Here is a 26,597-nt window from a genome sequence, read left to right on the forward strand (position 1 = left end):
ATGATGCAGGCGACCCTTTTCCTGCATCTAGAGGTGTAGATGTCTGTGATGGTGCAGAGACTGACTCCAACAGTCTTCTGTGCAGCCTTCACTACTCTCTGCAAAGCTTTTCTTACTGCAGCTGTGCAGCCTCCATGCCACACGTTGATGCTGGAGCACAGGATGCTCTCCACTGCACACCTGTAGAAGGAGGTGAGGACTGTGCTTCCCAGGCCAGCTCACCTCAGCTGCCTGAGGAAGTAGAGTCTGATTAACTTAACCTGTATCTCCTTTACTCTGTGGGAGGAAACCAAAGTACCCAGAGAAAATCCACACATGCACAGGGAGAACATGTAAACTCCACACAGAAAAACCCACAGCTGGGTATCAGACCTACAACCTTCTTTGTGCAAGACAACAGTGCAAAGCAATTGCACCAACTTGCAGTTTGCACAGACAAATTCTGTGTCCGTGACTGGATCCCAACATCAAAGTTTTTGTTTCTAACTGGGTCAGTGCTCTCATGCACATATGTCCATTTATTTGTGTGATTCCACCAATTAAAAGACCAACAAGAGCTTAGATGAGCACATTGTTGTGTTGTAACTGCAGCTTATATGAATGTGAACATGATTTATAATATTTGTTCTTTTTCCCATGCTTCAAGCTGACACAGTTTTTGAAAGTATCTAGTTTTTAGTATGACAGTATCATGATAACACTCACAAACTACTCTGAAGTGCCATGTTGAGCTGCCGTATCTTCAGACTTATTTCCTCTCGTCTGACTTTGCTTTTGGGTCTGTGCCACCCTGATGGATGGAGGGAGGAAAGTTCTCATGAGTAAGTGTCATTCAATCTAATCCAGGTGATTAGTCATGCATTCTCCTCTTGCAAGGTGTGAGACCCCTTTTCTCTCTCCTTCAAACCAGGGGCAATATGAGCACAAAGAAAAAACAGTATCAGTGTTGGTTTTAAATAACGAGGCACGCAGAAAGGCAGGCACGCACAACGCTGCATGTGATGTGAGTCTGTCCTGAAGATGACCCTGTACTCTTAACTGACGAGGCTTTTTTATTTGTTAGCCTGAGACAAACTAATTCTCTTTGGTCATAATTAGCTGTTCCAAGTTACCATTTCTCTTCTGACTAATCATATTAGCGTAGTTAAAGTTTTTATTTCTACATTCTCAACCCAAATGGAACAGCTCTACTTGTTAATGTAATAGCAAGTCATACATTGATGTATAAATAACAGCTGCTCATTCAGTCTCTTGGTTTGTTTTGCTGTCCTGTCTCCATGCGCTGCACCCTGTGCCCTCAGAGGATCTAGATGACCTGCGGATGGAGGGTGTGACGAGGCTGGCTCCATCCGGCTGCAAGTTCAGCCAGGGACGCAGCGCCTATCAGCCGGAACCACAGGCCAAAGTTACACTCAACATCTGTTCTAGGTGTGCCAGGTAAATGATTCCATCTTCTCCTGTCTGACACTCTGTTTGTGTGTGTGCATTAAACTACAACTAAACGTCACAGTTTATGGGCGCATATTCTCCACTCTTTCTTCCTTAGAATCACGTGTAGCAAAGATTAATGTAATGTCCACAGTGTTATCATGATTCTTCCATGGATAAACTTTTTTATTGTCCCCATTTTTGTCTTTTATCGCTTTCCTCTGTTTTCTGCTTAAATTCATAATCCAGCGTCGGTTTATATTTCTAAGGGATTCGACAGGCAGGTATGGGCAACGTTCTTTCTTGATGCCAGTCAGAGATAAGCGGGTATCTTCATCAGACGCCAGGCATGCTTCTGCCTTTACAACCTCTACTGTTTGGGATTTGTTTCTTCTTTCATTCCTGCAGCTTATCAGTGTTGGTGTTGGTCCACACACGGGCTGTGGGATGCTGCTGAAGGATGCGTGGTATTGCGGGATTCCTTTTGTTGACAGTTTATTTACCCAATGTTTCTAAGAAAACTGTTTATACCCTCGTTCCAGGAGTGGCAGAGTGAAGCAGCATCTCTAATCAGGAGTTGTTTTAGGCTCTTATGAGGATTTTTTTGTCTCTGAAATGTCAGAAATACCTTTGCTCTCTATAACCTGACATCCAATTTTGTTATATTTAGTTGCTACAAAGGATCAGTAAGCTGCAAAAGAAGCTTGGAGGTTCTTACAGGTTATATGGTGAACAAAGCAGTTTGGATAACTTTATGCGTCATCTCTGTTTTAAATATATTTTCTAGAAAATCTAAACATGACCCAGACATATCTTCAATTTGCCTCTCAGAAAACCTACCTGTGTTTGTATAGTGACGGAGTTTAACCATGAGATCTGAAACTTGGATGAGGCACCTGTAAATCACAGCACTTGATGAAATGCGGTGGATTGCGGTGGATTGGGGAGTGGTGGCGCAGAGGTTAGAGAGGTGGGCTTGTGATCCGAAGATCGCCGGTTCACGCCCCGGCCCCGACAACATCAAAATTGTGGGTGGGGTAGGTGAAACACCCACACTTGCCCCCACCCTCATTCGCCCCACTTTGGGCCCATGAGCAAGGCCCTTAACCCCCACCATGTGCTCCCTAAACAGGTCTCTCTTGAAAATGAGTTCTCGTGGCTCAATGAGACTAACCTGGATAAATAAAGGCTAAATGAAAAAAAAAAAAAAAAATGCGGTGGATTGTATGCTAAATATTTGTGTTTTAAGGATTTTAACATTTATTGTCTTACCTGTTGTAGATAGCGTTTGAACAGCTTGTGAGGCCTAAACTAGAAGCAATTATCTGGAATGACAATCCTGCAGTCACTTGGGGCGGCTGTTGCTGAGTGGTTAGAGCAGTCGTCCTCCAATGCAATAGTTGGGGGTTCGATTCCATCAGAAATCACATGCCGAAGTGTCCCTGGGCAAGACACTGAACCCCTCATTGCCTCCCATGTGTGTCCCATCATTGTATGAATCTGATAAAGTGCTGATTAGTCTTTGTATAGATCTAGTAGAGTGCTGTATGAATGGGTAAATGAGGGCCCAGACTGTAGTGTACAGCACTTTGAGTATCTTGACAAGATACAAAGGTGCTATGTAAGTACAGTCCAATTACCATTTATTATCACAATGAACTGCTCTGATGTGTGCAGAAGTTTTATCACTGAAGTGTTTCTTGTTTCATGCTGAAACATGTCGGGTTCCAAAAGTTAATCTGGTATAGATGTATATCCAATGACTACTTCCTGAAAGTTTCATTAAAACCTGCCCATCAAGTTAATAAGATATTTTGCTAACAGACAGAGTTAACTTCAAATAGTAACTGGTAAAATTGTTAATGAAAACCTTGGGCATTACTTTCAGCAAGCACTACACAAAATATTAGTTTATTTTTATAGCACCAAGTCACAACAGAAGTCATCTCAGGGTGCTGAACAGAAACATTTATATATATTAATTCAACCTTTGTTTAAACACGTTAGTCCCATTGAGCCTCAGGGACTCATTTACAAGAGAGACCTGATTTTAACAGAGTGAAGACGACGGTAGACATGAAAGAAAGCATACAAATTAAGAACAAATGAAAGAAAATTGTATTAATGAAACAAAACAAAAACAGCTAGGTTGTAAAGCGATGTAGAATGTATATAGCGATATATGTATGTAGCAATGTATGTACATGAAAAGTAAGTAAATAACACTATTTATCTGAGGATAACATTTGTAACCATATTTGTGTTTTTTATGTAGCACAAAAAGTTGTTTGTGTCTCCCACAGACAGGAAAGGGTTCCTTCACTCTGTCTTGAACTCTGGCCCAAGTTGGACAAGCATTCCTCATGTACCCATCGCCCTTTAGGCAAACACATTAGCATTCAGTCCTTTTCCCCCCTCCTACCTATGAGCTCTCAGAGGCCAGTAATTTCTGTGAGCTGAAACACATGTACTGTGCCGTCTATCTGGCTGCCTACGAGACCGAACCAGTTGCCGCCATGCAGCGTGTCTTTGCGCTGTTTTTTTCCGGGGGTAAAGGGCGGTGAGGCCTGTTGTGGCTGCTTCTTTAGTTGTGGTTGCACCAACGTTGCATCCACCTCTTTAATGCTCCTGAGCAGTTCGTTTAAAAGGTCCACTGTTCACAGACGCACTGCAGATCTTACATTCTTGAGGTCCTGGGAATAAATCTATGCTACCCTCCTTCTCGGGCTCGTAGTTCTCATTAAATTAACTGCCTTCATGTCAGGAATGCACCGAGGGGATGGTAGTCAAGACCTGCGGCTACGGAGCAGCTTTTGTTCAGAATGAAAAGGCCTTGTGATAGCCATCTTGGGTACATTTAATGGCTTTATAAAGATCATTTAAAAGAAAGAAAGACAAGGAGATGGATGTATAAAGAAAGGGAAAGAAATAAAATACATTTGGAAAAAGTTCTTTGCTGTTATTATAGAGGTAGAGAGCAGGAGACTCTATGGCTGGGAAAGTAGTGGCACCATAAAAACAAAGAGATTACTTTTCTTTGTCTTCAACTAATGATTGCACTGATGACATGAAAATGGCATGCGGCAAAAGACCGGAGCAAAAGCTCATTTGTTAGATGATTTACAATTTTTTAATACATGGTTAGTTTCAATATGTCTTTGTCTCCCATCAGAGAGCAAAAAGGGGAATTGGAAATACATGCTGTGAGCACACTGTGTGTGGGGAAGGGGGGTATAAACCGGTCACCCCAGGCAGTTGAGGGAATCATGCTTTCTGGTTTGTATATTGCTTAAAAGTAGTTTCTTCAAATGACTGTGGTAGATGAAGATTAATCTATCTTGACCAAGGCCACCATTGGCCACCCCCTGGCTTGGCCATTGTGCCTGGTGTTGGATTAAATTACTCCCTCCACTCACTATCCATCACTCACACCTCTGGTCTTCTCCACAGTGGAACTCCTACCCAGTTAATAGCTTGCTCCAGAAAAAAATAAGGTTTGCTTCCATTCCCTGTTCAATTCCAGTCCCAAAAAATAAGCACTCATCTCGAAAACTACAAACATTCACTATTCAAGTGCCTAAGCAATGGGGGACATCTGCGTACCACTTGTAACCTCCGGCAAACAGGTTGTTTTCGGTAGCGTCTGTTTGTCTCTGTTCACAAGATTACTCAAAAAGTTATGAACGAGTTTTTATGAAAATTTCAAGAAATATTGAGGTATTCACAAAGAACAAATTATGAAATTTTGTTGATCTGGATCCTCATCTGGATCCAGGAATTTTTTTTAAAAGATTTTTGTCTGTGCACAAGATGTTATTGTATGAGTGACCCTAGGGAGGTGGAGATGTGCGCTCATCGACTGCTTATAGTTCATTTAGCAAATAGAAATGACTGTTTTGTATTTATTACTATAGTTTTCCGCTAAGTATTTACTGTAAAAGATTGCACTGATGTCCTCAAACTGACCTCTCTGTTTGTCACTGGCCCACATTCAGCAGAAGATTAGAAACTTGTTGAACATTTCCTTTTTGTCTCTTCACCTCAGCCTGACAAAGATGTGCCTGTTTTATTGTTGTCTGACTTTCAGCGAGCATATGTAGCTCCTTGTTTGTATGTACCATGTTGTGTACGTGTTACGTGTTGTTTCTAGGCTGCAGGGAGACACTCTATCAAACAGCCGATCTGAGGAGGAGCACAGGCCTCACGCACCTGAACAAGCTGTCCCTGACATCTCCTGTAAGTTCAAAATCAACATTTTTATTTAGTTTCATATCGGTATGTTTTTATGACAATCTCCATTGTTTTTTTTTGCCTGGAGCAGCGCCATTGCCCGGGGTGGACACAGTGGCGGGTCGACTACAAGAATGTGAAGCCTTATCTCAAGTGTCAGCATCAGTAAGTGTCCTCCCTGCATCCATCATCAAACAATTAGGATCACTTTACAGTCATCAGCTGCCTTGTAGCTCTCTCCACCACAGCTTTATTGTCTGAGATTGAGCAAAAACCACCTCAAGCTTCTTGTTAACAGTAGAAGATGTGAACTAAACCGATCTGTCTTCAGGTGGGCATTTCAGCTCTCACAGAACAATCGATGGTGATACCTCAATGAGAAATCTACCTATATCACTTTGCTTGCCTTCTAGGGCACTTGTGTGCCGGCTGAAAAGAATAAAAGAATATCTTACACAAACTAAAATGGAGGGTTTTCATTTTTTATAGGGCTAAATATTTACAGGTCATTACAGTACAGAGTTTTGCTCTACTGGGGTTTTGTATCTCTGTATGGGCCTGATGTGGCATATATAGACACAAATGAAGCAAACAGTAATGAAGTGCTGAGCAAAATAGTTTGATTCTTTGCACAAAAACAAACAAACAAAAAAAACTTTTAGCTGCCCAAAATAAATGCAAATCCCATTTTCTAGTGTTTCCCTCACCTCTATACCTTCCTCTTAACTCTTCATTTAAAGTTACAGGGGGTATTGTTTGAGCTATTTCTCAACAACATGGGGCCCATTAAGTTGATACATCTTTATACAAACATGTGTGACATCAGCAAGACCTTATATGCATTGCATTTAGCATTTAAGCTTCTAACAAATTGTGGCACACAGACTTAATTATTTTTTCTTGTCATAAGACATCAACAATAAGATAAAACAGCTTGGGGTGTTTTCCAGTTCCTTAAAAAGGTTTGTTGTCCATTCATAATTGTAGTCACTGACCAAAGTCTCAAGACTTTTGGACAAGCAGACATCCAGCCATCGATTATCTTTACCAGCTTTTTCCTTTCCGGGTCGCGGGGGTAGTTGGTTGCCCATGTCTAGCAGTCACTGTGTAAGATGCGGGGCACAAGTGGAAGGGCAGCAAGGCTCACAGCATTAGAGCAGGGTTTACATTGTTTTACCACGATGTGGATAGAAAGAGAAATTAAGTAGGGGTTGTCCAGAAGGAGGAGTTGACAATCAATGTAGTACAGGTAGAAAAAAGTGTCAGGGTGATGTGTCTGAAGGTAGAAGTAGAAGGTCTGATGCTTAATGTTGTCAGTGGTTTTGCCCAACAAGTTGGATGGGATGTAGATGAGAAAAATACATTTAGGGAAGGATCTGGATGAAGTGATAGAGAGTATTCCCAGGGAGGAGAGAGTGGTGATTGGAGCAGACCTGAATGGGCATGCTGGTGAAAGAAACAGAGGGGATGAGGAAGTGATGGGTAGGTTTGGTGTCAAGGAAAGAAACCAGGAAGGGCAGATGATGGTGGATTTTGCCAATAACATGGAAATGAATGGTTGTAGTCAACACTTATTTCCAAAAGAGGGAGGAACATAGTTACCTGGAAGATTGGAGGAAGGAGTATGCATGTAGACTACATTCTGTGTAGGAGAGGAAACCTTAGGGAGATTAGGGACTGTGAGGTTGTGGCAGGGGAGAGCATGGCCAGACAGTATTGGATGGTTGTGTGTACAATGGCTGTTGTTGTGAGGAAGAGAAAAAGAGTAAAATCAGAGCAGAAGACTAAATGGTGGAATCTGAGGAAAAAATGTTGTGAAGAGTTCAGAGAGGAGCTGTTAAAGACTCTGGATGGTAAAGAACTTCCAGATGATTGGGTTTCTACAGCAACAGTAATTGGAGAACCGGTAGGAAGGTAGTTGGTGTGTCATCTGGACAGAGAATGACTGATAAGGAAGCCTGGTGGTTGAATAGTGAAGTGCAGAAAGCTACTCAGAGAAAGAGGTTTGCCAAGAAGTAATATGACAGTGAAAGGACTGAAGAGAGTAGACGGGATCATAAAGGAGATGCAACGTAGAATAAAGAGGGAGGTAGCTAAGGCAAAGCAGAAGACATGTGATGAGTTGTATGGGAGGCTGGACACTAAAGAGGGTGAGAAGGACTTGTACTGATTGGCGAGACAGAGGGATCAGGCTGGAAAGGATGTACAGCAAGTTAGGCTTGTTAAAGATTGGAATGGTAATGGAGATGGCAGTGAGGTTCTTCATCCATTCTTCCTTTTCAGGTCACGGGGGTCACTGGTGCCCATGTCCAGCCATCACTGTTTATTCAACTTTTATTTATACAGGTTAGTCTCACTGAGTGAGGAGGACTCATTTACAAGAGAGACCTGTGCGAGAGTTGGTGGGGGGGGGGGGGGGGTTTAAATTATTCCCTCCACTCACAATCCATCACTCACACCTCTGGTCTTCTCCACAGTGGAACTCATACCCAGTTAATATCTTGCTCCAGAAAAAATAAGGTTTTCTAATAAGGTTTAACATTTGCGTACCACTTGTAACCTCCAGTAAACAGGTTGTTTTCGGTAGCGTCTGTTTGTCTCTGTTCACAAGATTACTCAAAAAGTTATGAACGGGTTTTTATGAAAATTTCATGAAATATTCAGGTATTCACAAAGAACAAATTATTACATTTTGGTGATCTGGATCCTCATCTGGATCCAGGAAATTTTTTTAAAGGATTTTTGTCTGTGCACAAGATGTTATTGCATGAGTGACCCTAGGGAGGTGGAGATGTGCGCTCATCGACTGCTTATAGTTCATTTAGCAAACAGAAATGACTGTTCTGTATTAATTACCCAAAACAGGTCGGAAGTCCATCACAGGAACACATAGACACAAACAAGACAAACCATTCACACTCGCATTTACACCTTTTGGACAATTTAGATTTACCATTTAGCCTAACATACATGTTTTTCATCTGTGGGAGGAAGCCAGAGTACCAGGAGAAAACCCACACATGCATGGAGAGAACATGCAAACACCACTAAGGAAGGCTCCTAGCTGGGATTCGATACAGCAACCTTCTCACTGGGAGGTGACAGATCTACCAAATGCGACAGAGTTTTTTAAGTCAAATATTCAATGGCATATTTGAGGGCCAGAAAATGCCTGAGGAATAGAGAAGTGTGCTGGTGTCCTTTTTTAAGACTAAGGGTGATGTACAGTGTTCTAGCAACTACAATAGAATTAGGTTGATGAGCCAGTAAACAAAGATCTGGGAGAGAGTTGTGGAAGCTAGACTTAGACAAGAGGCGACTGTGAGCAGCAGTATGGTTTCATGCTGAGAAAGAGCACCCCAGATGCTCTCTTTGCCTTTAAGATGCTGATGGAAAAGTACCGTAAATGGACTGTACTTGCATAGTGTTTTTCTATATAGTCAAGATACTCAAAGTGCTTTACAATAGAACTTGCGCCCTCATTTACCCATCCACATAGCACTCTACAAGATCTCCACAAAGTTAATCTGAATCTGTAGAGATGAATCAGTGCTTTAGATCACATTCATACACCAATGGGACACGCATCAGAGGCAATGAGTGGTTCAATGTCTTACCCAGGGACACTTTAACACGTGACTGCTGGTGGAATCAAACCCCCAACTCTCCCATTAGAGGCCAACTGCTCTAACCACTCATCTACAGGTGCCCAAGAAAAAAGTACAGAGAGGGTCAGAAAGAACTTCATTGAGTCTGATGATTTAGAAAAAACATGACAGGGTGCTGAGGGAGGAGGTGTGGTATTACCTGAGGAAATCTGGAGTTGCAGAGAAGTATGCTAGACTGGTACATGAAATGTATGAGGACAGCAGTACAGTAGTGAGAGGTACTGTAGGAGTAACAAATAGCTTCAAGGTGGAGGTGGCATTGCACCAAGGATCAGCTCTGAGCCCCTTCTTGTTTGATCTGGTGACAGACGGACAGGAATCCTTGTGGACCATGATGTCTGCAGATGACATTGTGATCTGTGGTGAGAACAGGGAACAAGTGAAATAGAACTTAGAGAAGTGGAGGGAGATATACACTTGAAAGACAAGGAATGAAAGTCAACCATAGTAAGACGGAGTACATGTGTGTGAATGAGAGGAAGGCAGGTGGATCTGTGAGGCTACAAGGAGCAGAAGTCACAAAGGTGCAGGACTTCAAGTACTTAGGGTCAACTATCCAAGAAAATGGGGAATGTGGTAAAGAGGTGAAAAAGAGAATCCAGGCAGGATCGAGTGGATGGAAAAAAGTTTCAGGAGTGATTTGTGACAAAAGAGTTGCAGCAGAGGTCAAATGAAAAGTTTACAAGACAGTGTTGACAAGAAAAAGAACTGGAAGTGGCAGAAATGAGGATGTTGAACTTCTCCTTAGGAGTGACAAGGGTGGATAAATTAGGAATGAGATCATCAGATGTACAGCACAGGTTGAACAACTTGGAGATAAACTTAGAGAGGCCAGACTGAGATGGTTTGGACATGTCCAGAGGAGGGAAAGTTGGTATATTGGTAGAAGAATGTTAGAAATGCAGCTCCCAGGATAAAGACAAAGAAAAATGTCAAATAACAAATATGTGGATGCAGTTAGAGAGAATATGGAGGTAGTTAGAGTGAGGACACAGGATGCAGAGGACAAAGTGAAATGGATGAGGATGCCTCACCACAGCAACCCCTTAAGAGGGAAAAGCCAAAACAGAAGAGTTTGCAAGGACAGAGAGCCCTGTTCTTATATCACAGAAATAATTTGGACACCCCTACTTTACATGTGAATGTGCAAAATGTAGGGGCATGGCAAAGGTGTTAATAGAGGTTAAAATGGGATTTGTTTAGATTTTCAACAAGGCTTTTTTAGTTGTGTTGGGCAGCACAGTGGCACAACTGGTAGAGCTGCTGCCTCTCAGCGAGCAGGTCCTTGGTTCAAACCCTGGTCCATGGGCCTTTCTGGGTGGAGTTTGCATGTTCTCTCTGTGCATACGTGGGTTTTCTCCGGGTTCTCCGGTTTCCTCCCACAGTCCAAAAATATGCATGTTAGGCTTATTGGGAACTATAAATTGTCCCTAGGTGTGAGTGAGAGAGTGAATAGTTGTTTGTCTCGATTGTCTCTATGTGGCCCTGTGATGGACTTGCGACCCATCCAGGGTGTACCCCGCCCCTCGCACAGTGATTGCTGGACATGGGCACCAGCGACCCCCGTGACCCAAAATGGAATAAGCGGATAAAGATAATGGATGGATGGATGTTAGGGTTTGTTCATGAAAGGGCTTTAAAGCCAAAGCAAAGTTCTACAATGGAAATAGATGCAGAAAAGCTCTACATAACTAAAACAACTAATGCCATTTAACACCCTGAACATCCTAAACTTGAAAACACTTGGATCTGGATAATGAAAATTAGTGTTTGATTCTTACAGACATTTGAATATAGTTAGGGACATGTCTAAGTGAAAGGGTGGAAGACATCTTACCAAATCTCTTAAAGATTTCCATTTATATGTTTATTCTCTTCTACGTCTCTTTGGAATAGATCTGGGATATTCAAAATGGTATAGGATTGTAGCCTACAAGAATGCACATCTCCTGTTATGGTTTGTGTTTAGTTACAATTAACTGTTTTTTTTAATTATAATAAGGCTTGTAATTCCTTGCAAGTTGAACCGCTTAACCCTTGGAGGTGCTTGTTTTGCAATCACTGAGCATTATGGAAGTAATGTGAAGTTTTTATGGGATGACAAGAGTGGCGACTGTGAAGAAAAATGTGCTTTTTTTTTTTGGCTTGGTAAAAACAAATGATCTTTTCATTTATCGAAAAGTGGCCAGTTGTTTAATTTTTAGTTCTTAGCATTATAAAAAGGTGCATCTTATATTATTTTTCGCCTCCGAGTTTAAAAGTTTGAGTTGTATTTTATTATTAGCATATTTATGACCGCCCATAAATGATGCAAACCATGTACTGTGCAGACTGTGCTATTTTGGGCCATATAAACCTGGTGATGTTGGAAAGTAAATACCGTTAATAGTTATTATTATTATTAGTCTGACAGACCCCCTGCCTGTGCCAGCTCCTTCAGGTGATAATTGGCCCATAAAGACACATACGTTCTTAAAGTAACAGCATGCGCAAATTCCCCCATTCTACAACCTGCTTTATGAGCGCTGATTTATAAGTTTTAATCGTGTTTGGCTCCGAGTGCGACGGCTCTTACAGTCATAAAGTCTGCAAGAGGAAACTTTCAGCTTGTCTGATAGAAACAAGATAATTGAAGTGATGCAATGCAACATGCTTGATAAAAAGCAGGAACTTTATGATGGTTCCTTTCCATTTCCAGGAGATGTTGGCTCAGTTCACAGGCTGTATGGTTTTTATATTTGACATCATTGTCTTTCCCACACTTACAGGGCTGTGCATGTATGGTTATTCTCTGAGTAAATCTGACAAATTATCAGAATTATTGGGGATGGATTATGTATTTATGCTTGATGTTTTGTTTTTTACATTTGTGACTTGTTTTATATTGATTGTCCTCCTACTTCCTAAATTGTTAGGGCTTTTTTTTTTTTTTTTAGCAAATATGTCTGACTTGTGATACTGTGGAAAAACCTTCATTACAACACTAAGAAACACAAAAAACAATTATTAAAACAGTAAGGTTATTATAGAGACAATAAAATGATAAATCAATCAAAATGGTTCTTTTAAAAAGACTCCTTACAGAATATGTTTTTAAACTGTCAAATATTTCTTGTTAAACAATATTAACGCGTCCAGTTTTTAAAATACTGAAACAATTAAAAGACTAATTCTAAGACTAACATTATTTACTGGGATAAAGTTAACGCTTCTATTGCTTATTCATTCATTCATAGGATACATTTGTATCAATGTTCAAATACTTTACTGACCATCAGCCAGCTGACTGTCTATAAATAAAAAGGAGAGTATACAACTTGTATCTGGAATGCTTTATTAAAAGCCTGTTATTGCCAATATCCTGTTTGTTTTTGGCTGCAGTTGTGCTGGTAAGCCTCAGAGTTCCGTACACAAGTCTATAAAATTCATTAGGTGATTCTGCTGTGCGCCAAAACAATAGGAATTCATTAAAAGTGTAACGTTTGAAACCCTTTATTTTCTCATCGTTGTGCACAGAAGAAGAGCATACAACAGTAAAAAGAAAATAGTATTTGTATTTGTTTTCTCAAGTGAGGTTTTACCATAATAGAACTTGTGGCATAAAATCCAGAGTGTTAGCTTGAGCTTTATTTAGGTCATTAAATAATAAAAGTGTCTCAAAATTATGTGCTATGAAGAGAGGAGTCTCTGTCCATGTTTCAAAGTTAGATAACTAGGCTCTCCTGTTTCAAGTTACGTAGTAAATACTGGAATTTTCCATTCTTGATTCTATAACAGCACTTCTAACTGGATTGTGATTGTTTTCATATTTTCACATTCTGAATGGATTTGGAGTTGTCACGGTTTAGCAGGAAGTTTGACTAAAATCGATGCAGAATGGCAGAAGGAGCCCGACAAAATAAATTAAACTTAATTCAAGTAAAACAAAAAAGTTGTCATGCATCAAAGAAAAAAAATTAAAACAATCTAACAAGGCACAGGGAGGCACAAGAGGCCTCGAAGAGGCACAAAGAGAACCGGTCACGGCTTTGCTCACTGGTGAGGGAATAAAAACTAACACAATATATTGACGGGCTGATAAAGAAGTGGTGACACCTGAGCTAAAGGCAAACTGTGAACAGGTGAGAGTGGGCGGAGCTTGAGCAGAGGAGTAGAACTGACTTTGGAAGAATGACTGACAGCACAAATGAGTACACAAACGAAACAATTGAAAACAAAAGGAGCAAATTGAATAAATAAATAAATAAATAAACCAAAGAAACTTGCCACAAAAAATTAACAGAAACCTAAAGATTGAAAATCATTGATCCTGACCCAGTTAAAATCGTTATGAGTGCAGTTGGGGTAATAAATGGTTTAGTAGTTTTTCTATGCTCCATCTTCTTGGAAAAGTAAAACCTAAATTAGAGTGCAGACACTATCAGCATGGCTACTAAAGTTAGAAATACTGATAAGTAACAATGACATGGTTAGTTTTTTAAGAAATGTGTGCAATATCTCACTTAAAACACTCAGACATTTATTTCTAGCTTTTATAACCTAAATTTAGCTCTTGTAGACCAGAATCTCTTCACCACTTCACCATTTGCTCTTGCTCAGGGCGGACGCTTTTCCCTTGCTCTCCATCCTCCGCTTTGCTTTGCTACTCTGTCTTGTCTGTGAAACTGCTTCTGAGCCTCTCTCTCCATATCTTCCGAACCGTAATTTTGTGGATCTGGTCAGTTGGTCTCTCAACGCAATGGACAACATTTTTGAGACAGGCTTCAGCTGAACTACGACATGTTCTGCTGTTGATCGAGGACGCCAAAATGGCATATAATTGGATTTATGATAACAGGTTTCCTGTTTTTGGAATTGTCTGGTTCCTGGTTTATCAACATACAAAGAAGACAGCTGCAGTTAATCTGGCCTGGTCAGGTTGCCGCCTATGTGAAGGTCTGCTCCGTGTCTCGAGCACCCAGACTCCATCAGACTGGATCGCAAATTGGATGTGATTTGTGAGAAATCGCAGGCCATATGCAGCCCCTAGGACTCGCTGTCAGGATGGCTCAAATTTCAGGGAATATTCTCAGTCATGGTTCAGTGGTGTGTCTACTTAGTTTGGACCTTGCAGAATCTACATGAGACCAGCAAAAACTCAAGGCAGATAACATTCAATAAAGTTCTGCCTGTCTTCAAAAAAAATGTTAATCTGCATTTGGGTCCCTCGGCCGGCCTTGTAGGCCACCTTATCTCAATTCGCCTGGAGGCTCTGTAATCTGAAGTCCACTGATCAACCTGAGGGAACCAGCTGAATAAACATTGTCATCATTCCAGGACTCTTGGATTCTCATTGGTGCTGTCCTTGGCCATTCCCCGACATCCCTAGAGAATGTTTACGGATCTCACCTGAGGGAACTGGCTGATTATTCCATCCTTATCAGAACTCCTACAGTGCCTCCGGGAGCATCCTTGGACACGCTCACTGCCCTTGTCATCTCTCTCCCCCCTCTGCAGAATGTCTACATCACCATGTGCTTCTATGTGCAGGGTGTTTTTTTCATTATCAGGGTCTTTCTTCTCAGCCAAGAAAAAGAGTTTGATAGGATTTTTTTTGCCTCCAAATCTTACATGTGTTCACTTTCAATACTTTTTTTTGTCTATCTAAACAGATCTCCTTGTAAATGAGTCTTCAAAGCTCAATGTGATTTATCTGTCTAAATAAAGGTTGAATGGGAAAAAAAAGGATCACAGTTAAAAATGAAGCTTGCATTTCTTTATGGATTGCATGTTTCCCGCTGCCTTGCATGCCAAACTGTTAAACAAAGATATTGCATAATCTGTTAGCACTGGGAGTATGCACTGGGGTTGACTCAGCTATTCATAATTAAAGCCTTATGTATGTCCGTAACACTTACTAAGTATTACTTAATAACTTTTACCAACATGGCTAAGGTCATCAGCTGTGGCAGCCATCTTGAATCAGGTTGACTCCAGAAGGTAATCAGTCGTAGATGCACTGTACATCCAATTAATACTTTAGAGTTCATAAAAATCCAACCAGTAGTTCATGGAAAAGTTTGCTAACAAACGCATAACCAGTCACATGTGTGCCACCTAATAAAATGAAATGACTGAAATGAAACATGGTGTTCATCTATGACTTTACTGATTCTATTTGTCTGCGATGACCATGTTTTTGTTCTCTTACTGCATCCCCATCACTCCATGTTGATTGATGGGAGCACAAACCCTGGATTATGGTGATAGTTTCCACACATGCATAGTTGCACACATGTATAAAACGTTTTACTGTCATTCCTCTTTGTTGTCATTTGGTAAGACGAAGGGAAGGAGCAACACGGAGAGTTTCCCCCTCTTTCTCTTTACTATTTTCTTTTTTGTTGTTGTTGCAACCGTGGGAGAAGGATTATAAAAGTTGGAGTTTTGCACCACGAGCACAAATGTACTCATAATTTAAAGCGAAAAATCATTGCCATGTCTATGTTTTGGACATGAAAAGGCAAACCCTGTCTTCTCTTTTTATTGTGTATCTTAAAAGCATCCATAGCGAGTATTAAACTAAAAGAGGAGGATGTGTTTATGTCACAGTCCGGGACAGAAACAACGTCTGGAGCAGCAAACGGAAAATCACTTTTTTTATTACTTCATTTCGTATTTCCAGGATCTAATCAAATTTATTTATTTTTTGTCCTTCTACTTTAATGTTTCTTTATTTTCTCTGATTTGTGTTTTTATTATTACGGTAGATTCTTTTATGTTGATGATTTCCATGTGACTTTCGAAATATGTATGACTTCACCCAACCCAATGAACTAAGTTTGATTGTGGTGTTTGTGTGTGCGCTGATGTTATCTGAGAAGGGGAACTGCTTGCAGTCCTTTCATATCCGGTTTGTTTGTTAGAAGTCTTTGGCCCCCAGTCTGCAGTCCCCAGAGTATAATGTAAAATCCTAATAAACAAAGATTGGACAGGAAGCTTTAGAGCAGTTATATTTATTAAAATCCCTTAAAGAAATACATGTCACCCACCACCTTTCATGGCACCCAGAGCATGTGTTAAGAATAATGCTCAGCTACGTATTACTGCACCAAACTTTCACTCAACATTTATAAAATTACCTTAGTTTTAGGCATTTTGTGTTTAATTGTGGCAGCCATCTTGAATGGGGTTGATTTTAAATATTGTTTTAGATCAACACCCAGTGATTATTTTCTGAGTTTCCAACAAAGTTCAGTTCAGTTCTGGATGTTTTTTTTTTTGTTGAGACACTTCATCCTTCATCCAAAGGACTTGATCAGTATGAGGAACCACAACAAACTCAGTCCCACAAGCAGCACACCTACATAGTTTGCTGGTGATAAGATGGTTTCTGGGGCCCCCCCTCTCCCCGTCGACTTCTCTGAGGCATCCGCAATCAAAGTGGTTCAAAACATCAGAGAAAAAAAGAAACCGTCCAGATGACCTGACTGATTTTTTTTTTCTCTACCTGGATTATTGAGCATGGACTTTGATGTTTTGAACCATCTTGGCTATGGCTGCTTTAGAGGATTCAACGGGGGAGAGGGCGGGCACCAGAAACCATCTTATCACCAGCAAACTGGTTGGTCCACTATGTGGGTTTGCTGCTTGTGGGACTCAGTTTGTTGTGGCTCCTCGGACTGATGAAGTCCTTTGGAATGAAGGACAAAACATAAAAAAAAAAAAAAAAAGAAACCATCCAGATGACCTGACTTAAGTTTCTTGAATTTTCTACCTAGATTATTGAGCATGAACTTTAATGTTTCTGTTTCATTAAAATATGTCCAGCAGTTTATGAGCTATTTTCCTAATGCAACAAACAAATTAACACACACACACACGTGTGTGTGCAAGCGCACACATGGACAAAAATGCTATTGAAATTCAGATTCAGAGATTCTTTATTGTCATTTGCATTATATGTTGTACATGTGGTGGAACAAAATTATGTACACAGGGTCCCAGTTACATCCAACAATAAAATGTAAAAGAAACCTAATAAGATCTAAGATATGAACTAAGAAAAACATCAGCTAAAAATATGCTAAGCACTAATAGCATAAAAACAATAGATACAATATGTCGAACAGCAGCACAAACATGAGTCTGTGTGAGCAGATGAACACGCATGAACACTGCAACATGAAACAGATCAGCAGCAACATGATATGGTTTTTCACAGAGATTAACCTGGTTAGAGATTCATGAGTCTAACAGCCTCAGGGTAGAAGCTGTTCCTCAGTCTAGTGGTTCTACACTTAATGCTCCTTAACCTCCTTTCTGAGGGGAGCAGGGCAAAAAGTGTGTGCTGGGTGAGTGGGGTCCTTCATGATGCAAGTGGCCCTCTTCCTGCATCTGGAGGTGTAGATGTTTGTGATGGTGGGGAGACTGACTCCAACAGACTTCTGTGCAGCCTTCACCGCTCTCTGCAAAGCTTTTCTTTCTGCAGCTGGTGCAGGTAATAGAATTATAAATTTATATCTATTGCTCCGGTAAAGCAAGATTTGTTTGTTGAGTCATCAAATAAAGTTTTAATAAAATTGTCAGATCTGGATTTGATTTTTTAAAAGAAATTTGTCTACAAAGCACTAATGTGTAATTAGTTTAATAATGATTTTAAACTGTGTAGGGAATCAAAAAATAAAATGGGTTCTTATGGTGACCTTGTTTTTGAGAGCTGAGAAGACCTAGGTTGGGAGGAGGGAGAAGATGATGTCATACCGCTGGATTTGGGGAGATACCACCAAAGAAAAAGTAATAAATAAAAAATAAAAAAAAACTGTGGGGAGTGGATTCAGTTGTGATGTTCAGCTTGCATTGCTGCTTTTTGAGGACTGTAATTAAACATTGGCTTGTGGTGTTGTGGTTCTGTGGCCACAGAATGCCTCATGTATCTGACAGGCATGGAGCTTGGTGCCATAGGCCCATCGTTTCACGGTCAGACACACATCAGAGAATAGCAAGAGTTCCCTGCTTTTTTTCTCAGACTAGTTTATGTTTGAATTATAAAACAAAACCAAGCAAAGCCCTCTCCTCTGAAGGGAACAATTTAACACTGTATCATATAATAACTGTTTCATTTGTAAGATATAGTGTTCTCATGTGAGACCCAAAAACCACAGCACAAAAGAGAACCACCTGCACAATTTTTAGTTTTCAGTCATTTGTCATATTTTTCTGTATTTGTGGATGCTGAAAGTCCAACAATGCCAGTCTTCACATGGTATACTTTTCAGCTGCTATACAGGGGTTTATTTTTTTTTCATATCCTTCAAACACAAACTGATTGTTACTGTGTGTTGAGGATGATGTTGAAAAAACCTCGTCTGTCTGTGTTTCATTTAGTATTTGGGCATTTAACGTTAAAGTAAAACCAAAAATCATTTTTCATCCACATTGGCAAGTCATGCAGATGGACTGTAACAGTGAAAAATAATGTATAATTTTAAAGCGGTTCTTGTTTTTACAACCAAAAACCAGGTACTTAAGACCTTCACACTGAGTGACAACCCCGTTATGCTTTCTGTGATCCACATAATTGGGGATCTAAATCAACACACACAATTCTGTGTTAAGGTTGGAAATGGTGCATCTGCGTCAGTGCCTCTTTCCTGTGGGGTCCCACAGGGCTCGATTTTCGGACCCCTTTTATTTTCAATCTATCTGCTGCCTTTGGGATATATCCTGAGGAAACACGGCCTTTCATTTCATTGTTATGCTGATGATTTTCAGATTTATCTGGCCTTGAAACCCAACAGTTCCTGCTCCATTCATCCTCTGTTAAAATGTCTTGATGACATCAAGGCTTGGATGGCATAATTTTTTTGGTTGGAATAATCAGAAAACCGAAGTCATCGCATTTAGCCCTAGCTCGACCCCTGTCACTGATCCTGTAAATCTTGACTCTCTTCAGCCTTATCTTAAGCAGTATGTTACTAATCTCGGGATGGTTTTAGACTCTGACTTTAATTTTAATAAAGGGATAACTTTATTCTACAAAAAAGCTTCTTCCAGTTAAGGCAGATATAAGCTTAAGTCTGTGTTGACCTTGAAAAAATAGTCCACGCATTTGTTACAATCTGGTTAGACTACTGTAACTCACTTTATGAAGGTCAGTAAGGTGTCAGTCTCATGTCTCCAGCTCGTTCAAAATGCTGCAGCTCGCCTTTTAACAAGAACTTCTAGGTTTGAGTGTATTTCACCAGTTTTGTGCTCTCTTCACTGGCTCCCTCTATGTGTCAAAATTGATTTTAAAATTCTATTGTTGACATTTAAGTGCATTAATGGCCTTGCACCCTCATACCTGTACCTCTCTGACCTACTTCAACCACATGTTCCTTTTTGGGTGCTGAGATCATCTGACCAGCTGCTTTTGATTGTACCAAAAACCAGATTGAAATTCAGAGGAGATTAGGCTTTTTCCGTGATGGGCCCTAAACTTTGGAACAATCTGCCCCTCAGCATTAGAGACAGTTTACTTTACTCTGCTTTTAAATCTCTCCTAAAAACACACCTGTTTTTACTGACATTTAACACAGCATGATTAGATTTAGTATTTCATTGTTTCTCATTGTTTGTGGGGGTTTTATGCTTTTAATTACATCTTGTTATTTTTATTTACTGCAATGATCTTATTGTTGAGCACTTTGGTAACAGCTGCTGTTTTAAATGTGCTTTATAAATAAATTTGACTTGACTTAATCTACACAACTGATTACAACATGATTAGATCATGGCAAATTAGAAAAACCTTCTTCAGTGTGAAGTCATGCATGATGCTCTGTTATCACCATATAGGTTTCTCTTCCCCGTTTTCCACTTCCAGAGATGCTTTCCTGCATCCTCACCACTCTTTACTTGCCCATCCTAGCATGACTCTCTCAGACCGGCTCAAGATACACACATGGGCATCATTTCTGGTTGTTTTCATGACCTTGAGCCATGAACTGTAACACAACCATGGTTATAGCCTAGGCCAGTCTGGCCAGTTCTATTACTAATCCATGCTGTTGTGTGCAAAACCTTGTGTTATGTCACCACACTCCCCCACACTTTACCCAAGATCCCAACAAACTGCCATCATGATAAACCACCACAAGCTTACTACAAATGTTTTTAGCATGCTCAAAACCATCATGGACCTATTACATCACATTTAAGGGGAAGCCTACTTTGGTTTTAATTCACCCCTGAAGACCTTGCCAAGACACTGCAAAGACTATCAAAAAAACTGGCTTTTCAGGCATTTTCTTAATCAGCAGTCTGTGCAAAGGCTGACTTTGTTCCCATTTTTCATCAAATTTATGAAAATACCAATTATTTACAATGTAGCAAACATAATGGTACACTTGTTTAAGCTTTAACTGCACAATATGTTATGATACAAAGACTGGACAGAAACTTAGTCAAACAGGCAGCCGAAGTTAGTAGAAAAACTTTGACTAACCTTTAAAACGGACTGGGGAACTATTGATCAAAACCACTTAAAAAGTTGTGAGTTAACGTTCCTAGAAGAACGCAAGAGTGATTTGAAGTTTTTATTTAATTGTTCAGAAGCTTACTTTGTGACAGAACTGATTTATTAAGGAGCCTAAATATGTAGATCATAGAAATGCAGTTTAGTTCTTAGAGGGTTAATACGTCGAGCAACATCTAAACCAAAACTAGTGCTGGTTGTGTTGGTGGAAGAAACTCACTTATGCCCCTTTTCCATTAGTAACAGTACGTAGAACCGCTTCCTTTTTTCAGGACCCTTGGGTCTGTGGTTCTAACTGGGCCGAGCAGGTACCAAAACGTGACGTCCGAACACTGTCAGCCATCGATTGGTCAGGGGGCGGAGTCACTGGATTTTTCAAAAACTTTTCAAAACACCGATCCGCCATTTGCAATTTCTCGGAACTCGGAGCAGCGGCTCGATCTATTTTAAAGATTTTAAAAACAATAACACCATAGTCTGATGCCAACTTGGGGCTCGGGATCCCAGCCTTGCATGCTCTTTGGGCTCTGAGCTCTGCTGGTCACGGCGGAGGATCATATGAGCGGCTGACTCGTAGAAGGCCGTTACCCGGACCCCGGCCTTGCGTGCTCATGAAGGCCGAACCCCGATCCCGGCAGACGGGTCTGGGGCACAGAGGGTGGAAACGATTTTTTAAACATTTTATGTGATGTACTTTTTTTTTAATCAGTGAAGATTAAAAAAATTAAGAAACGGTGCCGGCTTTATCATGAAAGCCTGTTGTCACTTTAATGACTATTAAATAATCTGTTAAAGTTAATTCAGCTGAAAAATTATAAAAATTACCCAAAATTATTGGATCTCTCAGGAATATTTCCCTCAAATATGTTTAAAGAACAGATGCAGCCTTTAGTTCAACTTTATTCTAACCCACAGATGTACAAGTCACAAAACAAGAATTAAACTTTAAAGCAAAGCTAAAAAATAATTTAAAAAAAATCTGTAAACAAAAAAGAAAACCATATCTAAATTGAACAATAGAAGTAGACACAATGAGTACAAGTAAATCAAATGATGAAGAAAACGTACAAAAATGTCTAATATAGACGTTTTTGTAGAATCTGCTTCATCGGAGATTTAATGGTGAACTAAAGTTCATTAAAAGTTAATTAGCAGGATATATATATATATTTTTTATTATTTAATAAGTTTAATAATCTATATTCTTTTTAATTTACCAGAAGCTTCAAAAATAAATTCTCATCCTGTATTGAAACCTGTTTCAGCGTTTCACCGCCACCAGCTGGTGAGGCACGAGACATCAATTTGAACCCCGCCCACTGGAACCGGTACTGAAAGCATAATGGAAACACAACGTGTACCACCGAGCCAAGTAGAACCGTGCTGTACCGGTGCTAAAGGTACTAATGGAAAAGAGGCATTAAAGGCTGTGAAACATTGACCAAGTGGACACCAGCTAAACATAAGCATCACTAGTACCTAAGCATTTACAGCCAGTTCATCAAGTTTCTTTCAACATTTTTGGCAAAGTTTCATCTGTTCTGTCTGTTGGCTTCCAGCTCACAGACTGCGCTGGAATCAAAGACTTTCTGTGATTTATTATAAGCAAAAACGTGGAATTAAAAAAAAAAGGCATAAAGTTGTGACGTCACTGTCTGTTCTTTTAAGTGCTAGTCTCAATGTGAAATGACAACGCATTAAATTCAGTCACTTTGTAAATCATCGCATGGCACATCAGTATCACTCAAAGAATGCAGTAAAAGTTCATCCCCAGATGTTCCTGAAGCGTACTCTGTGTCAGTACTTAGTCAAGTCAGCTCTGTTTCTCATTAAAAGCCTCACATATCAGATGATGTAAGTGCTGGCGTTCGAGGTATCATAACTTATCATGTGTAAACTAAACAAACAGGTGGGGGAATTTTGGCTGTTAAGTTTTATTTCTCACCTGCGTTCGGAGCTCACGGGCACTTTGTATTACTTCTACACATCATCTGGCCACATAAAGGAGTAAATTGTAGGAATAGGCATGCTGCCATTGCAGGACTTGGCAAAGCGGACACGTTTTCTTCTTAATCGTACACTTTGTCTAGGAGTAGAGTGAGGAAAAATTGCCAAAAATTAAGCTTTTTACACTTTTGAAGACTCCGTGCGCTCTCAAGGGAGCAATTCCGAATTTATTGCTGCTTTATCGTCATTGCACAATTTGCTGTTGACAGGCTCTATGCCAACGCACGAGTCTGCATGCAAGTCCCTGCTGATAGTTATTAAAAAAATGTGGTTCTGAACCACTACTGACTGTCTCGCTGCATACGTTCATTTAACAAAGTTCCCTCCGTGCTGTAAGCTTTCATCTACACTTGCTGTGGTTTCTCGTGTTTTTTTAAACCCCATGAAATAATAATTGGCTTCTTTTTTTTCCTCTGCAGATATGGCTCAGATATTTTCAGCATTAGCTGAAAATTATATATAAAGAGCTAATTGAAGGGTCTTTCTTCTAATGTGACTGACTCTCTACCCCCCCTTGTTCTCGTCACTAACTAGCGTCAGGCTGTCTGGGACGCTGATCTGAAGGCTGTGCGAGGTGGGAGCTCTGTGGGGCAGACGGGCCTGCTGCTTGGCGACCCCCTCTTTTCTAAAGAGCTGGAGAACATGGGCAAACAGCTCGCTGGTAGGTGCTTTTTGTGCGACTTGTGGCTTTAATGAATCCAAATGAGTTTTATTTGTCGTGTGCTTATATTGAAACACATTGTAAATCACCATTTTTGAAGCTGAAATATTATTCTGAGTCTGACCACAAAAAAAACAAAAAAAAAACTACTTTTTGTCAGAGATTTGTCTTGTTTAATTTAACCCAAAATTTCAGTAATCATGCAATCATACATTTTATCCTTGTGAAGGAATTTATTCAAATCAATCGGTAAAACATGAAAAACTCGTTGTTTCTATCAAACAACACAACTTGTACATACATTTTTAATATCAAAACCCAGTTTGGTACCTTCCAATTTTAAAACTAAAAATAATTTCAACTCACCTTTTGGCATTTGGAAAAAGCTATTAGATTTAAATCTCTTCTAGTTTGACAAAACCATTTAAAGCTCACTGGGTTGTGACTGGAAGCAGACTGGCTGGTGGCTCAAAATTGCAAGAAAATAGGCAAATTGACTTTTGTAGTCTCACTGAATTTGTGACTAAGCAACCAGTAAGCCAGTTTTTGAAAGTCACAACTTATTGCCATGTGCACAGTTTGCAAAACATTTGCATATAATTTTGTTGCCAACATTGTATCTGTCTCGGTCCACTTTGTACGCAACTCATCAGCTGCCCCCAAGTTTATGATTTAATCTGCTGGAGTATACTTTTGAAATGAAGATAGGCAAATTTGGACTACTTTTTTTCCATTCTTACCTAAGTAACAGGAGTTTCTGTGTTAAAGTTGGAAATAGTGTATCTGCGTCAGTGCCTCTTTCCTGTGGGGTCCCACAGGGTTTGATTCTTGGACCCCTTCTGCTGTCATTGTATCTGCTCCCCTTGGGATCTATCCTGAGGAAACATGATCTTTCAGTTCATTGTTTTGCTGATGATTCTCAGATTTTTTGCCCTTTAAACCAAATAGTTCATGCACAGTCCACCCTCTGTTAAAATGTCTTGATGACATTAAGGCACGGATGGCTTCAAACTTTTTAAGTTTCAATGATCAGAAAACTGAAGTCATTGTGTTTAGCCCTAGCTCTACTGCTGTCTCTGTTCCTATTAACCTTGACTCTCTTGATCCATATCTTAGGCAGTCTGTTACAAATCTCAGGATGGTTTTAGACTCTGACTTTAAGTTTAATAAATAGATTAACTCTGTTCTACAAAAAAAAAAAAAAACTTCTTCCAGTTATGGCAGATAGCTAAGCTTAAGTTAACGTTGACTGGATCTGACCTTGAAAAAATAGTCCATGCATTCGTTACAGTCTGGTTAGACTTCTGTAACGCTCTCTATGTTGGGATCAGTCAGGTATCCCTTTCATGTCTCCAGTTCGTCCAAAATGCTGCAGCTCGGCTTTTAACAGTAACTCTCAGATTGGAGCATATTTTACCAGTTTTGTCCTCTTCACTGGCTCCCTGTATGTGTCAGAATTGATTTTGAAATTCTCTTGTTCGCCTTTAAGTGCATTAATGGCCTTGCGCCCTCATACCTTTCTGACCCACTTCAACCACATGTTCCTTCTCGGGTGCTGAGATCAACTGACCAGCTGCTCTTAGTTGTACAAAAAACAGGCTGCAGCTCAGAGGAGATTGGGCTTTTTCAGTCATGGACCCTAAACTTTGGAACAATCTGCCCCTCAGCATTAGACAGGCCACGTCACTCCCTGCTTTTAAATCTCTCCAAATACACACCTGTTTTCTCTGACGTTTACCACAGCGTGATTTGATTTAGTATTTCATTGTTTCTCATTGTTTTTGTGGTTTTATGTTTTTTTTTTTTTAATGATTTTAATTACATCTTGTTGTTATTTTTTCTTTAATTACTGCTTTGATCTTATTGTTAAGCACTTTGGTAACAGCTGCTGTTTTAAATGTGCTTTATAAATAAATTTGACTTGACTTTTTCAATAACTGTTCATCAGTGTGGCTTTTAGACCTGGACATTTTTCTTCTGTCAGAGGAAAGCTCCTGTGGAGATGTCAAAATACAGCTCTAGTGCTCGTGAGGTGGGGAGAAGACACCTCTGAACTTTGGCTATGGCTGCCTCAGAGGAGTCAATGGGGGAGAGGGCGGACTCCAGAAACCGTCTTATCACCATAAAACTGGTTGGCCCACTAAGTGAGTGTGCTACTTATGGGACTGAGTTTGTTGCAGCTCCTCGGACTGATGAAGTCCTTTGGATGAAAGACGAAACGTTTCAACATAAAGAAACCATCCAGAGGACCTGACTTAACTTTGTTGGGTTTATTTTACCTGGATTATTGAGCATGAGCTTTGAAGTTTTTTTTTTTTTTTTTTTGTAACTTTCTTTTATTTTAGCAGCTGCTTGACAAAGAGGTAAACATGGATTCACAATCTTTAAAGTCCCATAAAACCCTTCAGACCAAAATGCTTTCACATTGGAACAGTGGCATGATGTGAAAAAAGTTTCAATTTTTCCACAAGAAAATACCAACAAAATCCATTTTTCTGTTCTTACCACACGTTTTTCTGCGCACACCCTGATGTAAAATGTCAAGTAAAACTAATAAACATCTGGGATCCCTAATCCTCGTTTATATTCAGGTTAAAGTTTATTTGTGTTCATTCATTTTTTTTTTTTTTTTTTTAATCATTTCCTAACATTTTAATATTAAATGTCATCACAGCTCTAATTGTTCTAGTTCTAGAACTGCGCCGCTCGGGGTGGCTGCATGTTGGAGTAGCTCTGTTACTTTCATTCTGAGTTATTGCTTTTGAAATCTTTAATTCCTCTTTTTTCTGGATGTAAATCACTTTTTTCAGATGATTACTTCCTCTGGTATTGGATGCTGCGCAGCTGGAAGGATTTTTATAGAAACCTTTTAACTTTTGGGCATTTGTTATGATGCGTAGCCATGGCGACAAGGTGTTTTTTAACAACCAGGAGCAGCTGATTAACATCTCAAAAGCTCAAATACATCAGCTACAGCCCCAAATGATTTGAAAAGGAGGCACCGTGGTTGAATTTCCATCAACCTGGTGGCTGTACTCGAGTACCTGACCACCTGTCTGTCCGTGGTGATGAGAAGCTCGTCAGACTGCTGGGAGGAGTGACCATC

At 40.0% G+C, this 26,597-nt stretch overlaps 1 protein-coding gene across 1 annotated transcript in view; it reads left to right on the forward strand.

The window, feature by feature from the left end:
* Window positions 1–26,597, forward strand: part of c20h8orf34 (chromosome 20 C8orf34 homolog) — a 103,018-nt gene that overhangs the window by 58,685 nt on the left and 17,736 nt on the right. Inside the window, exons 8-11 of the mRNA XM_037694317.1 lie at window positions 1,302–1,437; window positions 5,579–5,664; window positions 5,750–5,823; window positions 23,365–23,491. Of these exons, the coding sequence (XP_037550245.1) occupies window positions 1,302–1,437; window positions 5,579–5,664; window positions 5,750–5,823; window positions 23,365–23,491 (423 nt within the window). The remainder of the gene's footprint in view (window positions 1–1,301; window positions 1,438–5,578; window positions 5,665–5,749; window positions 5,824–23,364; window positions 23,492–26,597) is intronic.

The sequence above is a fragment of the Nematolebias whitei genome, chromosome 20, assembly GCF_014905685.2.
Source record: "Nematolebias whitei isolate Nwh7 chromosome 20, NemWhi1, whole genome shotgun sequence".
Taxonomy (NCBI): domain Eukaryota; kingdom Metazoa; phylum Chordata; class Actinopteri; order Cyprinodontiformes; family Rivulidae; genus Nematolebias; species Nematolebias whitei.